This window comes from Manis pentadactyla, chromosome 13 (assembly GCF_030020395.1).
Source record: "Manis pentadactyla isolate mManPen7 chromosome 13, mManPen7.hap1, whole genome shotgun sequence".
In the NCBI taxonomy this organism is placed as follows: Eukaryota; Metazoa; Chordata; class Mammalia; order Pholidota; family Manidae; genus Manis; species Manis pentadactyla.
The window spans coordinates 5358504-5375822 of record NC_080031.1 but is presented as its reverse complement, the minus strand read 5'-3'; the positions used below and the strand labels follow the sequence as shown (position 1 = coordinate 5375822).

Sequence of the window (17319 nt, the reverse complement as noted above, 5' to 3'; positions counted from 1 at the left end):
TCCTTTAAAATCCTAGGCCTTTAGCAAAAAAGAAACTGGAGCAAAGAGCAGTACTCTTTTAAATCAGAGCAATGAGTAATTAGAGATGTGGTTCCATCCAAGAGACAAACTACCCAGAGATGGAACTAAATTTGTTCTATTAATCACCTCTCTGAGAAAAAAAAATAAAAATAAAAATCCAGAAAAGCCCCAAGTCATAAGTCATGCAACCTGGACAGAGAAGCGCCCCTCCCAGAGCACTCCCACTTCAACAGCCTCGACTCCAGAGCACAAAACCCCGCAGCCCCAGAGCAGCTAGTCGGCCCTCTCACCCTGTGACTGAGGTCAGGGACGTCGGGTTGGCCTCTTGGTCTGGAATGTGTGCTTCAGAACTGGTCCGCAAATGGGAAGCTTTGTGCTTCTTGCCATTCCCTTTGTCCAAAGGCAGCTGAATCCGCTTGATTTTTGGTTTGGGTTTAGTGGGACCCGGCCCCGAGGGGCTTGCTGCCTGCTGTCCAGAGGACGGAGAGCCCCCAGGAGAGGCTGAGCCGGCCTGCCCAGCTGAGGACAAAGCTTTGCTCTGCTCTAGCCCCATGCTATTTGGAGCATCAACCGTCTGGGTGAAGCTGGACCCCTGGGTCCCCGGAGCAGAATCAAGATCACGCTGGGCAGAGAGAACCCCGGTTTTGCTGGCAAGGAGCTGGTTCACGTGCTGAAGGCGATAATGCTCTTCTGCTTCCCTGGAAGGTGCAGCAGCTGGGAGGCCCGGGGTCTGAGAAGAGGGGAGCACACAGATGCTAGAGGTTGCTGGTATGGCAGCAGCAGAGGGAGTCTGCGATGTCCCCATTTGTGGAAACAGTCCTGAACTTGGCGGTAAAGCCACAGGTTGGTCCTGAATCCCCAGGTTCTGCTGGCTAGCTTTGATTAAAAGATTGCTTATTGAGCCCATATCTGGGGTACCAAGCATCCTGGGGTTGGTCAATGCAACATGTCCCGGAACAGACGTGCTACTTGTAGGGGCTGTAGTTTGCATGGACACAACATTCAAGACGGAGGAATTGGACGCCGGGCCGGACACAGGCCCTGATGTGAGGTGGCTAGTATCCTGGCTTATTGTTGACGTGCCCGCCGCCACGGCAGCAGTTCCTCCCACACTCTGTGGTAACAGGGGTGCCTGTTCAAAATACATGATGCCAGATTTAGACCTTTTTATGATGTTGGGGACAGTTCGGTGAGATGAAGTATTAAGTGACCCCAAATCTAAGAGATTGGGATGATTTGGAAGCTGGGAGGGTGTGAAGTTAATCAGTGTCATGTTGGACACCACATCGGAAGGGGCAATGTTTGAAGGGGTACTAGAGGGAGCAAGTTTTTTATTCTTTCGGGTCTGTAGACGAGATATGGGTCTTTTCTTGAGTCCAGAGGATGGAGTGGCTACTGTGGTAGTGAGGTCTGTCCTCTGGCTGGCTTCTGAAACCAAAAGTTGGGGATCTGGAGGCTGAACCCCAATAAGTAGGCCTGAAGGAGGACTGCTGATGTTAGGTGGGAAACTACTGTGAGTAGGTGCAGGGAAGGTGTGCAGGTGCTGGTGATGAGGCATGGGGAGCAGTCCTTTGCTAGCAGGAGGGAACAGAGACTGAGAAGCTGGCAAGCTCGGATTTAGTCCTGTGGTCAGGGTGAGACCACTTCCCATGGGCCCCAGTACTGAAGTATTTGTCTCCATCACACTGGGTGTAGAACTAACAGAAGAGGTCAATTGGATTTTTTGGGTCACGCCATTTGGAAGAGTTTGGAGCACATAAAGCGGCTGCATGTTCTGGTTAACAACAATGAGTTTCTCAGTGGCTGGTTTCAGGTGGGGTGGAGTGGTCTGGACAGCCGCATTGGAAATCTGAGATGGGCCAGGGCTATCAGTAGAATTGGGCACATATTTCTGGTTCTGGATAGGAACGGTAGGGGAAACAGGTACCTGAAGGCCAGGGGTGCTACTGTTTCTAGTTAAATCCTGACTGTTGCCATGACCTTGCTCCACTGAACCACAGGGAGGGCTGGAGATGTGGTCTGCGTCCATGTGTCCTTGGATGAAATGATCGGGGGTCATGTGGCCTTCGGGGGCTGGATCTACTCCTGGGCTCAGCAGAGCTGAGTCACCTTCGGAGGCGGCCACAGATTTTTCTGGGATGGTCACTCTCTTCTCTCCTGAGTCTGAGATGACAGCTAGTCTACTGGGATTCTGGCTAGGGACTGTGGGGCTCCGGGTGGTCAGGACAGAGAGATCGGATGGGAGCTCTAGAGGCAGCTCGAACTGCTCCTCTGCTGAGATAGAGGAAGAGACACTGCTGTCCACAGGCTCCGCAGTGGGCAACTGCTGAGAAAACACTTCAAAAAGACCCATGTCTTTTTCACGATTACTATCAAGACCCAAACCTTCACCGAGATTCAGGAGTTCTGAAGAAGAGGACTCCGGGCTCTCGCCCAAAGCCTGCATGGATGGAGTATTCTTTAGCACAAAGTCCATTATGTCCGAGGGCAGGATATTCCCACAGTCATCACTGTTGTTATTATCTGAATCGGATTTCAGGAGCTCGGTATTGTAGGTGTCTAGCAAGTTTTTGTCCGAGGGGGTGCTTGTGTGGACTCTGCGGCTCGACTCCAATGAGCTGAGCTGAGCTTCCAAGGACTCCTGTCCCTGGGCTTTAACCCGGCCCACAGAGTGGCAGTTATCCATCTTTGGCTCATTTTTGTGGCCAACGGAACTCTTGATGACATGCTCCTTCTCCCCGGCATCTTCCGGCCGGTCGAGCTTTAAGCTCTCTGTCCCATTTTCCTTACCGTTCCTTTTTGGAATCTGGCTGCCTTTCCTTGTTGTGGCTGAGACACTAGTGTCACTCTCTGTCCCGTCATCAACACCATCCAGCTGTGAAATTTTCGGAAGATCACACTGTTCCTCCTCCCGGAATAAATTATGGGACGCCAGCCGTTCCTCTCCGCCTGAAGAGATCACTGTTCTAGTGAAATTGTAATAGTATAAGTCGTCTTCATCAGAAGTGCTTAGGTCATCAGCCCCGTCCACCTGTCCTTCAGCTGACCTCTTGCCTCGCTTCTTCCCGGAGGAGCTGCTGTAGAACGGAATGTCTTCTTCACCATAGGATCTTACTCCATACAGCGGGGTGAGCCCAAAGAACATGTTAGAACGCGCCCGGGCACTGCGGCGGGGGTATCTCCTCTTGAAAGAGCCATCTTCCTGAGGTTTGGGGCCATCGGGAAGCAGAAGGTTTCTCTCCTGTACTGGAAGATTCTGAAAGCTGTTACTTTGAGAATCCTGGGATGAGGTATTATTGGGGCTTGGCTGGGCCACCGGACCTTCTCCTGGACTTTCAGAGGCAGACGCTGGCTCTGCCAGAGATGCTGCCTCTATTTGCAAAGGGGAGCCAGGACTGTTTTCTTTCAGGGTGTTCTTGGATTGACCCTCACTTTCCATTTTTAGAGGCGTCAGAGTTACTTTGACTGTGCGTTTCCGGGGCGTCTGTGATTCCTTGGCAGGTCCTTCTACTTGCATGGATGGAGCTTTGGGGGCTCCTGGACTAGAAAGGCCTTTGTCCCCAGTCTTATCAGAAGAAACATTATTACACGGTCGCTGCCCCATAAACTCAGGAGTCAAAACTTCATCAACAAACTCTGGCTTTAGGTTTCCGTCCTCACCAGCTGTCACCTGACCAGGTTCCAAAAAAGACTTATTGGAATGCTTTTCTTTGAAAGTTTCTTTACAAGATTTTTTCCCTTTCTGTCTCCTGTCCCTGGAACTAGACCCCACGTGTTCATTGATAATGGATGATCTGTTGCTCACTCCAGACAGCTTCAAGGTTTTGCCTTCAGTATCTTCATCAGGAGGGGGGTTGGCTGATGGGTTAGAATCCATATGTTGGTCTCGATCATTCCTTTGTCCTCTCAAATGGAGTGGTGGGAAGGAGAGGGGCTCTTTAGAAGAAAATGGCACTGAAGAGAGTTCAGCAAAAGTGCCAATTTTGCTAACGTTTAATTCTCCAGATGCTGTACTATGAATCTGTGGGGCCAATTTAGGAATGCCAGGGTAAGCCACGTTATGTGTGGACCCCTCAGAATTTTTGGAACTCGGCATTTTCGTCTTCTCTCCCTTCAAAGAGGAGCTCTTGGATGCCAAGTCGGAAGCACTAGGATGCTTCACTTCCAAAGACGAAAAGCCATCCAAGTGACTGGTTTTGGTGCCCATAGTGGCCACTGTCCTTTGCAAATGTGAAGCGGTGGGAGTGGTTTGCCCTGAATTCGTATTTGAATTCAGAGGCCCTAAGACATGATCAACTGCTTTGGCACCTGACTCGAGATCTGTAGCCGCCCCTAGGGTGGAGACCGAGGAAACACTATTTCTGGAGTAAGTACTCCCGGTTCTCAATGGCGACATTATCCGGAGCTTAGACCGTTGGGGTGACAAGGAAGAAGTACTGTGACGCCTGGAGCCGATGCTTCGAAGCCCAGAGGAGAGTAATGGGTCACCCACTGTGACTATTTCATGAGTGGTTGGGGTGGGACTTCCTAAACAAGGGAGAAAAAGCAATGAAGTCTGTTAAAAACAGAAGAAATGTGTGGTAGTCACTGGTGTCGATGTTTTCGCTATGCAGATTTACAGCTAAGTGAAAAATCAGTGTTTTCAATGAAAAAGGACTAAGATAAAGTTGCCTGAAAGAATTACAAACTAAACGTTTGAGCTGACCTTCCTGGGTCACGCAGGTCAGTGAAGTCCTTTACCTGCAGAAGGCAATGGCCGACAGCCAGGGGATCTCTGTGTTGGAGAATAACTGGGTGTTCGAAGCCTAGGGACCTTTGAGATGACATGATAAAAACAGGAGCTGGAGGTCTGGGAATGAGGAGGTCGGTCTGGTGATGGAGGACTTATCCTTTCAGCTGTGTTTTGATTTTCTTTAGATGAAATTTCTGTGGTAGGAAATAAAAAACTCTTACTAAGAAAGTGCAATTCAATTATCAAACACATACACTGATAAAAAAAAGCCAGCTACTGGGTCAGGCCAAATTAGAGACATATGAGGCCTCCCAAGGGAGTGATGTTTCCCCCCTTTAATCACAGTACTCCCCCAAATGATTCAAGTCCCAGCCTGATTAAAGACTAACCTGCAAAAGATGTTGGACTATGAGCAATGGTCCTATTTTCATCGTGTTCAACTGTGCTATTGATATCTGGCTCTACAACTGGAGGACGGCATTCGACTATCTTGCAGGTGTATACGCAGCGCTTGCGAGCGTCTGTGGTGCTCCAGTACACCCTGGAACACCTGCAAACAGATTTGTAAAAACCACAGTAAGTGAGGGTACAGAGGCGGACACTTAACATTTGTCAAAACCTCTTATCCTAGGTTCCCTGGGCTCCTTAACTTAGCTTCATGTCAGGAATTCTTTATATTACAGGGTCCCCTACCTGGGGAGCTCCAAGCTTTCTCAAGTCCTTGTTTTTTTCCTAGCTTCTCAGAAAATAGCATCAAATCTTTTTGATTGTATTGTAAGCAGGGGACAAAAATAGTAAAATACCCTAAAATACAGCAAAAGAAAAATACTAACCACTACAAGAAATCATTATTGGCTCCACAGTGTGTTACAAATCGAGGAAAGAGCAAACCTGAGGTGTTTCCCTTGAGAGAAAAGCCCCACGGAGACACGGAAAACGTAACTGCTTCAGACTCACTGGTTGCTGATGGAGCTTACTTAACATGACGAGCTGCTGGCTGAATGTGGAGTACAGACTGTGTCTTCAGAATTGGAATGTAGATAAATTGGGAAATATACAGTAAAATGAGACTCCACAGGGGGAGACATAGAAAGGGAATTTTAAATTTATATTGTCAGCTCACCAGAAGTTTAAATAATTTGCTACACAAAGGAAAGACTGTAAACTGTTACTGTCGCATCTGATCATTATCTGGGGGGTTTTTTTTAGAAGGGCCTGTAAAATGGAGAACTGAGGACAGAGGCATGAGGTGTTTGATTCATGACAACATTCTGGAGTTTCAAATCCAGATGAATGGAATCCAGAGAGATTCAGTGGTATCTTATGAGACTGACAAATGACTATGACATGTCAATGACACTTTCCTTCTATAAATGGGCTTAGCTAACATAAAAGGATGTTTTAGTCCCAATCTGTAAGAAACAGCACAAAAGGGTAGTTCATTTTTAGCAGATACAAGCAGCTAACAGGTGTGGCCCTCTCCTCGGTGACCTGCCCGCCGCCTCAGGGTGCTCACGCGGTGGGGCCGCTGCCTTCTCCACAGGGCTACTTACTGATATCCGATAGGAAAGAGCTTATCCTCACAGTCGGAGAGATCATTCAGGAGTCCTAAGCAGTCAATTGTCATGGAGCCTGACCAAGGAAAGAAGAACTCATCAGAGGAGCATCACGAGAAGGCTCACTTTGTAACTGAAGACTTTAAAGGTCCCCGATGGCACATCGAGCCCCCCCAAAAACCCAGGCCCGTGTCATACCAATCATCATGTGGATATTTTCTGGTTCCAAGCCATTGAGAAACTTCCTTCTCAAGCTGATTCCTTCAAAATCCACAAACACTCTTCGAAAGACTTCAAACCCATTCTCAGGAACCACCTTCAATGAAAACCCAGGGTAGCCGTTAACAGGCAGTCCCTTTATGCGTTACGCCTGCGAGACCCACTCTCCTGGGGGCGTGCAGAGCACACTCTCACAGTCACCCTTCTGTTTCACTAGCAGGACTTCTACGCTTCTCCTAAGAGGAGGTGATTCCATGAACACCCAGGAGGAAGATAAAACAAGGTTTATCATTTTGCTGTTTTCAGCCCATTCCCCCTGAATTCCTGGAGAATTCAAAAGCAGCTAAAGCTCTCTCACCTCGCCTTTGATCAAATCCCGATGTCGCTGGCAATACACTTTCTTATCATCCAGGAAGACACAGTTCTTGGCTCGGGAACACATGAAGTGGTAGTTGCTCGTGCAGGATGTGAGGCAGCAACCCACAGTGGCTCCCGGCTTTTGGCAGAATTCACATCGCTAACAATCCAGAGAGCAGAGAGTCCTGGTCAGACTTTGAGATGTTTGAAGCCTCTTCCATCTCCTTATACAACCACCCGATTCTGGGTTTCCTACCATTCATTCCGTTTACTGGCAATCGACCGGATCACAGAAAAGTCACAGGAGCTGCGAAGCCCCCCCGCACGCCCTCTCTCCCCATGGCTGTGGGGCCCTACAGCTATCACATTCAAATACTGCAACGGGATTTACTACTTGGACCAAAACCGTAGTTTTTTTTTCCTAGGAGGCATGATTGATTTAGAGAAGATGAAACTTTGCAGATTAATGCTAAAAACATCCTCTTGCTAGACAGCTATTATATGCAAAAGAACTCAGTCTAGAAACATTACATTAGCCAGAAACAATGGCTCTCTAGTTACTGGGCTTAACAGATCAGCATCAGATTCAAAGATGTCCTTCAGCCAGCCTATATGTCACCATCTTATTCTGTCACAGTCACATCCTGTGCTCCTCTCCAGGGAAGACTTGTTGTTTGTGCTCTCCACACAATTTACTTATGTTTCTTTGCATGTGATTTTTTTGTTGTTCCTTTCTGATAATCCTTCATCATCATCACTTTTGCAAAATACAGCTTTTAAAATTTCATTCCTTCACGGCCCCTTCTGATGACTTTCTGCAGCTCCTGATCACTTTTGACACCCCCATTTCGTGTATGTACTTATGTTGGTTTATCCTATGGAACCTCAGAATGCATTTTGTCTAAATCACTTAATACATTAACACCTTTCTTGAAACATCTGGATTACCTCCCAAGCTAGACAAGTCTTTTTTCTCTATTTCTTTTGTACCCATTTCCCAAGGGTCTGAATAACAATCTACCTACAGTGTATACCGATATTTGCTGTTGGCTAATCACTGGACAGGCACCATGAAAAACATCAGTGAGGTAGCATCCAGCCACAGAAAGAACATCTGGAAGCTGAGAGGGAACCCTTTCCTTAACATTTGCCCATCGGTTCTTACCAACTGCTTGCCCCTGATCACAGCCATATGCACGTTCTTCAGCGATCCGTCATCATCTTCAAACACTTCTGCTGACCACAAAGCGCAATTCACATGAGTCCATTCATTCTGGCCGATGTAGAGCAAACGGCCAGCATCCTAGGAGATAAAGAGATTCCTTTTTTTCTTTGAAGAACAAAATGTCAAAGGAAGTTTTCTGTGGTATTAGCCTTACCTCAGTCAAGATAACTTTAGTATATCAATTATAATTCTTTAATCTAGGAATGCCCACAAAAACCGTAATTCATGTTTCAGTGTTTCTGTGTTTCCACTTCTCTTTTCTAGATTACCTTTTCCACATGCTGGAAATATTTTATAAACACAGAGAACTTAAAAATAAGCACTATGTGGTAAATTTATACAAACACTGGGTTCTTTAGAATCCTATTTCAAAGCCAGTTCTCTCAACTTGCATTAAAAAACCTTTTTTTATTGTAAGCTCATTTTATGACAGGCCCTAACCAAGGCTTTACACACATTATTTCCTTTAATCCCTATAACCATTCTGAGGCAAGTATTATGATAATTCTCATTATTCTCATTTTAAAGATGAAACCGAAGGTCAGAGAGGTTAAGCGCCTTGCCGAGGTCCACAAGCAGGCAGTAAAGCACAGAAATGCATCCAGGCAGCCTACCAGAACTGGAGATCTTAACCACTCATCATATTACAGTGAACTCAAGTTACTTAATATGCAACTTGTATTTTATTGACTTTCATAAGATCCTTCCTGTAGAAATTACTAGACATCAGCAGATTAACTTGAGGCAAATCATCTTCTAAATCAATTAAATCAGTTATTAAAAAAAAACCTCAAGTGCCACTAAGTGACAAACATTCATTAAATACATGATACAGTCATCAAGTTTAGACACAAAGGACAAACAGTTCATTTATGGGTGTCAGCTAAGTAGGACCCCATATGCCAAGGTACTTACATTAGCACTATCATCACCATACATTAAACATAATGCACACTGTCTATTATCTTCTATGCCTGGGGGTGGGTTCAGTTCTGGACTATCTTCTCGACTCCTATCAGTACCTGGCAACCCAAAAGACATCCAGTTAAAATTAGTAATACTGTGTTAATTTCCAGGAAAAAAGAAAATAATTCAGCTTAAGTAGACTATTGCCTATAAATATCAGTACTTTCGAAAAGTGTTCAAGGTTTTGCTATCTTACCATGTTACATTAGAATATTTATATCAATTCCTTGTTAACATCCCAACTGAAGTAAAGATAATGATTTTATTACATTTAAGGATGACCTGGAAATTTCTTTCCAGTCTGCACTTTTATTACACTTGGATTCACAAAGGCAATCATTCGCATAGAGAGAGAAATGGAAAATCACTCTTCATTTGGTGCCTTACTCAAAATTGGGGGTGTAGGAGGATGCAGAGGAGTTGGTGAGTCTGGTTCTCCAGGCCCTTTAGGTTTGGGAGCTGGAATGATTTTCTTCATTAAAGGAGGCTGCTCAGTGTGGCTGTTTTCCTCTCGCTCCTGCCACTGAGCATAATTATGGTCAAGTGAAGGTGGAAGCACTGCGTTTGGTAACATCCCACTGCTGAAAACAATTGAGTCAACAAACATTTATGGAACTCCTGCAACATCGCTAGATTATACAAAATAGCCATATTCTTGACAACCCCAGGTCTTGGCCCTGTGCACCAGCCGTTTGCAGAACGTAAGAACAAGTCACAGAATTCGAAAACTGCCATCACAGCACTTCATTATTTTTAAAAATGTAATTTCAATGTATGACTCTTTGGCTAAACTTCTAAAAACAAATGATAACCCTAACCAAAGAATCAAAAGTATGTACTTAATATAAATTTAAGGTAGATGGAGAATGAGGAGCAGTAGAGAGCATCATCTGAGCTATGAAAGAGAAGCCAATTGTTAACAAATCCTACCCCAGGCTCTCTATAGAGCACATGTGTCATACATATCTACAAGTTAATCCAAATGCCCTAAAATATTATCCACACATAAATAAGGGAATAAAAGACTAAACCAGCACTGAAAAGGTATTTCAACTGACTGACTTTTTAGTATTAAAACCTAGTCTGAAAAGACCCTCTATCTAGAAATGTAAGAACTCTCAGAGTTCTAGCTGATGAAGGGGACAAAAGTTAATACTGAATTTACTTACTTGCTTGAAACTTTATTTGGCTCCCAAAACCTGGACTTCTTGACACTGAACCATGGAAAAACACGTTCCATTTGCTAACAGAAAAACAAACAAAATGTAAACACGGGAATATGCATTCGGAAACTACCTAACCACGCCTAACTTCACTCCAGCTTCGCTGCAATCTGAGGATGATTTCAGGCCACCAAGGGAAAGATCCATCGCTCTGGTGACCTCACCAACTTCCTCCCAAAGAATCAGAGGAACAAATTAAACCAAAAGCTGTCTTATACACATGGCAAAGCAAAATGTAGAAGAGAACAAGTCCGTTCTGTTCATGGGGTAACTACCCACAGATAAGCCTTAAAAACATGAACTTTTAATTTTTAATATCATTCACCCGAATAAAGAAGGACTTGACCATGCTGTTGGCTTTTTTAATCTCTGGCTGCCCTCCATCTGAATTAATGGCTGCTTGAATGATCTTCACGATATCATCACTGAACTCCAACTGTATAGAAAAACAAGGCATTAATTATTCATAAAAGAGTATGCTCTCAAAACCACTTCCTCTGCCCTCCTAAATCATCCAGCTCAGAAATCCAACAGAAAATGGACACCTATTTTATTAACATAGTGCAATTTCTTTTTAGTGGAGGCCTTTGGGATTCAGTTCACAATTAACCTGAGGCAGTCAAGAGATGCCAGGCTAGTAAGGCAAGAATGCAAATAAATTAGCTGTATTATGGTAAGTAATCCAAACAGGGCCACAATTTCTTACTTAGACTAAAATGAATAAGCTATTGAATAGCAAATATGGACTATGAGATAATAAATGATGGTTTCCTATATATTCTTAAAACCATAAATTAAAAGGCATCAATTACAAATGAATATCCTATATGGAAAGACACATTATTGAGATCTCACAGGGGCAAACCAATTAATTTCACATTGGCACGTTTCCATTAAGTTGTAATACAAAGATAATTTTCAGAGAACTCAGATGAAAGTCAAAGAACCATTTTAAGACTCTACCTTCCCTATTGTAACCCACCTTCTGAAACACAGAACTAAAAAATCTCAATACTAATCATTTAATGCTTACACCCAGGCCCATCCCCCAAGACCCAAGGAAGCTAAATGCCCACTTGAAATTTTGGTACTTGGCTGTAGAGACGTACCACAGAGGTGTAATTCTCTTGGTCCATTTTCCTCTTGACTCCTTCCAGATCTAAAGGCTGCTGGTCTTCCTGCTTGCTGACCTCAGTAAGCACCGGGGGGTCAGGGCCCTCCGGGGAGCTGCGGGAAGGGAGACTTTCCTCCGTCTCAGGATTTAAGTCTGGAGGCTTGGCCGCCTGTTGCCAGGAAAGATATGTTACTTTTATCTAACACTGAAAATGAGGCATCTATTCAAATTATATTAAAATTAATAAAGATGGCACTGAATGATTTGTATTATAAAACCTAAATAACATGAAAATCCTCAGAGATTTCTCAAATAATAGAAAATTAAAATTAAAATGAGCCAGTTATCTAATAGTTTGGCTAGGCTAACTTATAAGTTTTGCTTGGTAACTTCTAAATCTTCTAACTTTTGAACCTCGTATGAAGAATAGAAACTGTCCAGTTTCCTTTGAGTAAGACACAGATGGCAGCTAATATTCCTACTCAAAAAATGGAACTCTATTAAAAGATAAATCAGCAGCCTAGCCCTTAAAGTTCTCCATGTGATTCTTCCAACACTGTATCTTGTATTCTCAATGACTGTTTTACAGATGTGTAGTTCATAAGTTAAATGGACAAGTAGTGTTTTCAAATTATGCCCCGGTGGCCCACTACCATCACCGTAGATTAGGCCACCATTCTCTCTCTCTGGGGTTACTACTAACCGCCTCCCAGCCTACGCTCCCACCTCCAGGCTCAGTCATCTCCAATCCGTCCTCTTTCTCCAGTCAGAATCTTTTTTTTTTTTCCCTTAAAAAGCAACTCAAATCAGGTTACTCTTTTGGGTGAAGCCTCCATTGGCTGTCCATAGCCTTCAGAATATAAAGGCCAAATTTCTTACTATAACAGCAAGGCCTATGAAGATGTGGCCCCTTCCTATTTCTTACCCCAAAGAAAGTCCTACTCTTGGCTCTAAAGATTTTCTTAACAATTGAATGCCAAAACAAGTAACTCTACAAAAGTGAATGAAGATGGAAGCAAAATAAAAAACTCAACCTATCAATGAACCATTCCATTACTAGCAAAACCTTCTAAGAACAAAATCAGAAAATGAAATGAGAGTTGAGCCTACTTGTCGGTAGCGCAGCAAGTGGCTGGTGGTCCGGGAGTTCAGCAAGGCTGTCAGAACTTGCTTCAGAGATACCTGTAGCTCCCTTTCCAGGGCCAGGCGCCACTCGGCGGGGTGCCGCTCAGTACAGTTCACACATGTGTAGGCCACGCTCTCTGGCAGATTGGACAGGATCTCATACATCTCATCTAGGAAAACAAAAACGTACAATGATGATGTGCTCTGAAGACTAGGAGAGCAGGAAAAGAGTAAACTATTCCATGGGACTTAATATAAAGTTATATGTTAGGAACAGTATTAAGACTCTAATATCCCATAGGAACTCACACACAGTGATCTCTAAGGGGACATGAATACTAATCCAGGATTTGATTCCTGGGGAATCAATAGTTACGGTATCCACAAAATACAGCAAATAAGTACTTTAAAGGGATGTGTCCAAGATAAACAAGCACAAACTTAACACAATGCTACTTATTCCAGAGACCACAAAAATAAATTTAAAAGACTTCAAATATCAACACTACCATAATTTTATGTTCTAGTACTTTGGGGGCTCTAAGTGCAGCTGTACCAAGAAAGAAGAAAACTGTAATAAAAAGACTCCAACCTTCTGTACCTGAAAGATTCTCACACTTGGAATGGACCCAGCGATCACATTTCCCACATTGCATCATCTTACTTTCATAGTCATCATCATCGTAACACTTATCACACAGAGGGCAGAAGTTTCCTGAAAGCAAAGCAGAGTTTTCAACACAGTTTTGGTTAATATCAATGCCTCAAAGGCCTTTGACGTGCATATGCCAACCTGATCTAAAATGACACTATCTTCTGGAACTACTTACAAATGTCAGCTGGACCTACTACGAATGTTCATGCACAATCGGTAGTGCCACTATTCTAAGCTCTTGGAATGTCACTGGTTTTCTTCTTTAGACCCATTATTAAATGTCTTGAGGTAAATTTTGCAGATGACATAACAGAAAAAGAATGGGAGAGAGAACTTGGTCTCTTAAACATTCCAAAGAAATGTTTACATTTTTTAAAAGAGGTGAGGATACGGAAGAACACAGTTCATTTATACTTTTCCCTTATTCCTAGTACTTTTACATTAGAACTCAGAGAAGCACCTCCTAAAATTCAGCACAATGTACAACCTTCATCAATTCACTTTATCCATGTATCCCCTTGATTGTTTTTTACCTAATATGCTTAACACTGATTTGCTTATTTTAAATAACTTCATTAGTGAACTTTATACCATCATTAGCCAATTCCAATAAATAAGGAGTTTAATATAGTAGTTATTATTTTTTCCCAGCATAACTATTAAAATAAATGTTTGATTAAGTACCACCTAAAATCATTTCTGAAATTATCAAATGTGTAAGAATCTTACTTTGGAAAATACTGGCTTAGAGCACTTCTTGGTGGTTAGCTTTATAAAAAGTTCCCTTAATTCGTCCCACATAAACTAACAAAACATTTCTAGTTGCTATAATATTGTAAGGAAAGAGCAAGACCAGGAACTTAGTATATGTGTTTAAATGGTATTCTTGACAAGATGTGTGAGTTTTCATTTCATTCCACTGGAGTGAGGGTCCAGCTCACCTCCAAAACACCAAGTACAACCTCTAAAGGTTGACAAAAGTGGCTTTTTTGAAGTACCTTTAGCAAAGAGTTTGGCACAGTCATGGCACAGTGAAAAATCATGAGACCACTGTGCGTCCCACCCTTTGCCTGGAGTTGTGGATCCACAGCTCTTGCAGCGAACACACTTGGTACAGATCTGGGAAAGTAGAAAAGAAATTCTTTTCTTAGTTTTAATATCCCTTCTTATTAAAAAAATCTCAAATGCAATCAATTTCTAGAGTTGACTTCTCCACTGGAATGGCTTTTCCCAATAACGGGGTAAGGAAGTTGTTACGCCAACGTCCCTGGGCGAGGCCGTTCCTGCCCTAAGCTGTGCCTGCCGCCCAAGCGCCTGGCCACCTCTGAAGTGGCCTGTGTGTGAGTGCTCACCCAGACTTTCTTCTTCTTCGTGGGTTTGGTGGGGTAGTTTGGTCCCAGGCACTCAGGGTGATAGCTGTTTCGGCACTTATTACACTCCAGCAGCTGCTGTAAGAGAACAGGCAGAAAGGTGAGCATCACATCACCTCCACCAGAACACCTAGTACTTTGGACTCCATTTCATATTCCCTACAAGACAGCACAACACATCATTTTAAGTGTTTAAATTTCCTCATGAATGATTTACTCTCAATTAAAACATTAGGAGTTATTTCCTGCCAAAGACACTCAGGGATGTATATTCTTATAAAGTAGATTCGATTTATTTGGGGGCTTTTATCCAATGCCATGCGTTTTGGTATATTCCCAAGGTTAAAACACCAGAACAGGCCATTGACTGCACCCATTTAAACAGTCAAAATAAACTAAGCCACAGAGAAAAAAATACACAAAACCTAAATTAAAAGGCTGAAGCAGAGATCGGGAGGACTACTCTCACGAGTCACTTTTCTCAGTTTGGTACCTTTGTAGCCTGGTGCTGCCTTCCACACACGTGACAGAACTTGCAGCGGCGACAACACCAATTTTCCAGCTGGTCCTCCAGGGGGCGCTCGCTCTCCTCTAAACAAAACTTGTGGAAGGGCTCACAACAGACTTGGCAATACACAAACTACGGTAAGATGGGAACAGAAGTTGTCAAATAACATGGAGTTATCAAACCAATCCTACTTACATTTCAGGCTTTAGGAGACCAGTGGTAAATAAATATACTTTATTCAATAGATGTTCATAAAGCAGTGACTAGTAAAAGAAAAAAGGTGCAATATTGGGCACTCCAAAAGGAAACTGAAGTGGTGATAACAGTTGAATATAAAGTAACAAAATAAATATAATCCAAGATTTAACTGAATGTGCTAAGTATCATACGACAGGTATAAACAAAGAGCTATGAGAATGTAAGAGTGGGAAGGGGGGAAAGAGAGGGTTTTAAAGGTTTTCTACACTAAACAATTATTAAGCTCTGATTTGTCCTTCCCACCTCTACTTTTAGAATTAAGTTATTTTCATAAAAGGAGTTTTTTTAATTCAAATAAGGATGACCCAGAATTTTCTTTTGCCATAAAACAATTACTGGGACAACTGGTCAACCTAAATAAAGTCTACAGATAAAGTAACAGTAATGTACCAATGTTAATGTGCCAACGTTAATTTCCCAGTGTGATTATCTTTGGTTTTAGGAAATAAACACTAAACTATTTAGAGGTGAAAGGACATATGTCTCAAATTTTTAGAAAAAAATGTGTCTATAGATAAAATGTGCGTATACATTTATTCCTTATTTTGTAAAATATTGACACAAAGAGAAAAGGACAAAGCAAATGAAAACGAGTATAATTTGGGGAATCGCAGTAAAGAGTATACGAAAATTCTTTGTAACATTCTTGTAACTTTTCTGGAAATCTGAAATCATACCAACACAAAATTTTTTAAAAACTCAAATGGAAGAATTAATCAAGCAGGTTATGCCTTTTGAGTGCAATGCAGGCAGTGGGCTGTTCATTCTCTGCCTCAGTTTTTAGGAATCCTGTGGGATTGCTGTGTGCAACTACACACTTTAAATTAGAGCAATTATACTCTGAAAAAAGCCCTGCTTTATCACACAAGTGGAAGGACTGTGCTCCACAGGTTATTCCCATGGGTAGCATATGTGTGTATGCAAAGAGTTTATTCATGTAGGAAAACACACAAGGTACACTCCTGGCACTTGTAGATTGAATATTCTCAGTCTCAATGATACCTAACAAACTCCAGCACTTAGAACAATATACTGCTCATAACAGGCACTAAGAAAGTATTAATGAATGAATACCAGGCAGTAATTTGTAATCTTGCTAATGCATTATTTAATACAGCAAGTGGGCAGGACTGAATCTCTTAGCTAGTGAGTGAGTCTCACTGATGGCTCAACATCTAGATTACAATCTGGCTATGGATTTTCTTTATGACCTTAGAATACCAATGTGATAAATAATAAGCTAAGGAAGTACTCCGTAATTGAGTATGAATGACAAACTACTGCTTCCCATACAATTCCCCCAAAAGTTGGCCTACCTTTCTCTTTCTTTCTTATTGTAAAAAGATGGCACATACTACAAAAAACTCAAAAAGGTATATATAGAAAGGTTTATTATATATACACATATATATACATACATATATGTGTTTGATGATTTACCTTAAAATTAATGCCTGGAGTGCGATTGCTGGGTTAGAGGATATAACCACTTTAAATACAAATACATATTTCCAAAACAGTCCCCTCACAAAGAAAGACTGTACCTAATTTAAATTTCCACCAACAAAAAGTCCCCATTTAAATTCCAGTTTTGGGTCACTGGAAGGCTTAACCCCTCTCTCCTACACACCATGTTTTAATTTCTCATCTTGTGAATCATACATTCCTGTCCTTAGCCTATTTTTTTGCTGGCTGTTATTCCCTTTCTTATTAATTGCTAAAAGCTCTTTATAGACAAGGGGATTTTGATATTCAATTATAAAACCACCATCAACAGCATGTCTTTTTCTAGAACACTGCATCATTTTTTCCATGTTTGGACATCTAGCAAAAAAACCAGAACTCCATTAAAGAGTGAATTTAAGAGATGAGACTACTCAACTTTTCACACTCAGTAACTGCTACTCTGATAAGAAGCAGACTCCTTCCTGAAATCACTAAATAACTTCTAAAGCATTTCATTAGCTGGTCTAAACAGGCGACAGTACCT

At 42.4% G+C, this 17319-nt stretch overlaps 1 protein-coding gene across 7 annotated transcripts in view; it reads right to left on the bottom strand.

Annotated features, from left to right (window-relative positions):
* Positions 1-17319, bottom strand: part of KMT2A (lysine methyltransferase 2A) — a 68800-nt gene that overhangs the window by 15635 nt on the left and 35846 nt on the right. For 3 of the 7 annotated variants that reach the window (XM_057490669.1, XM_057490672.1, XM_057490675.1), the window contains 17 exons: positions 15057-15203; positions 14546-14641; positions 14192-14312; positions 13131-13253; positions 12524-12708; positions 11409-11582; positions 10625-10735; positions 10246-10319; positions 9464-9657; positions 9026-9132; positions 8051-8188; positions 6887-7045; positions 6508-6625; positions 6307-6385; positions 5143-5303; positions 4762-4947; positions 312-4548 (listed from right to left, as the gene is read on the bottom strand). In XM_057490669.1, the coding sequence (XP_057346652.1) occupies positions 312-4548; positions 4762-4947; positions 5143-5303; positions 6307-6385; positions 6508-6625; positions 6887-7045; positions 8051-8188; positions 9026-9132; positions 9464-9657; positions 10246-10319; positions 10625-10735; positions 11409-11582; positions 12524-12708; positions 13131-13253; positions 14192-14312; positions 14546-14641; positions 15057-15203 (6410 nt within the window). The remainder of the gene's footprint in view (positions 1-311; positions 4549-4761; positions 4948-5142; positions 5304-6306; positions 6386-6507; positions 6626-6886; positions 7046-8050; positions 8189-9025; positions 9133-9463; positions 9658-10245; positions 10320-10624; positions 10736-11408; positions 11583-12523; positions 12709-13130; positions 13254-14191; positions 14313-14545; positions 14642-15056; positions 15204-17319) is intronic. The other 4 variants (XM_057490671.1, XM_057490673.1, XM_057490674.1 and 1 more) reach the window with 3 other exon arrangements.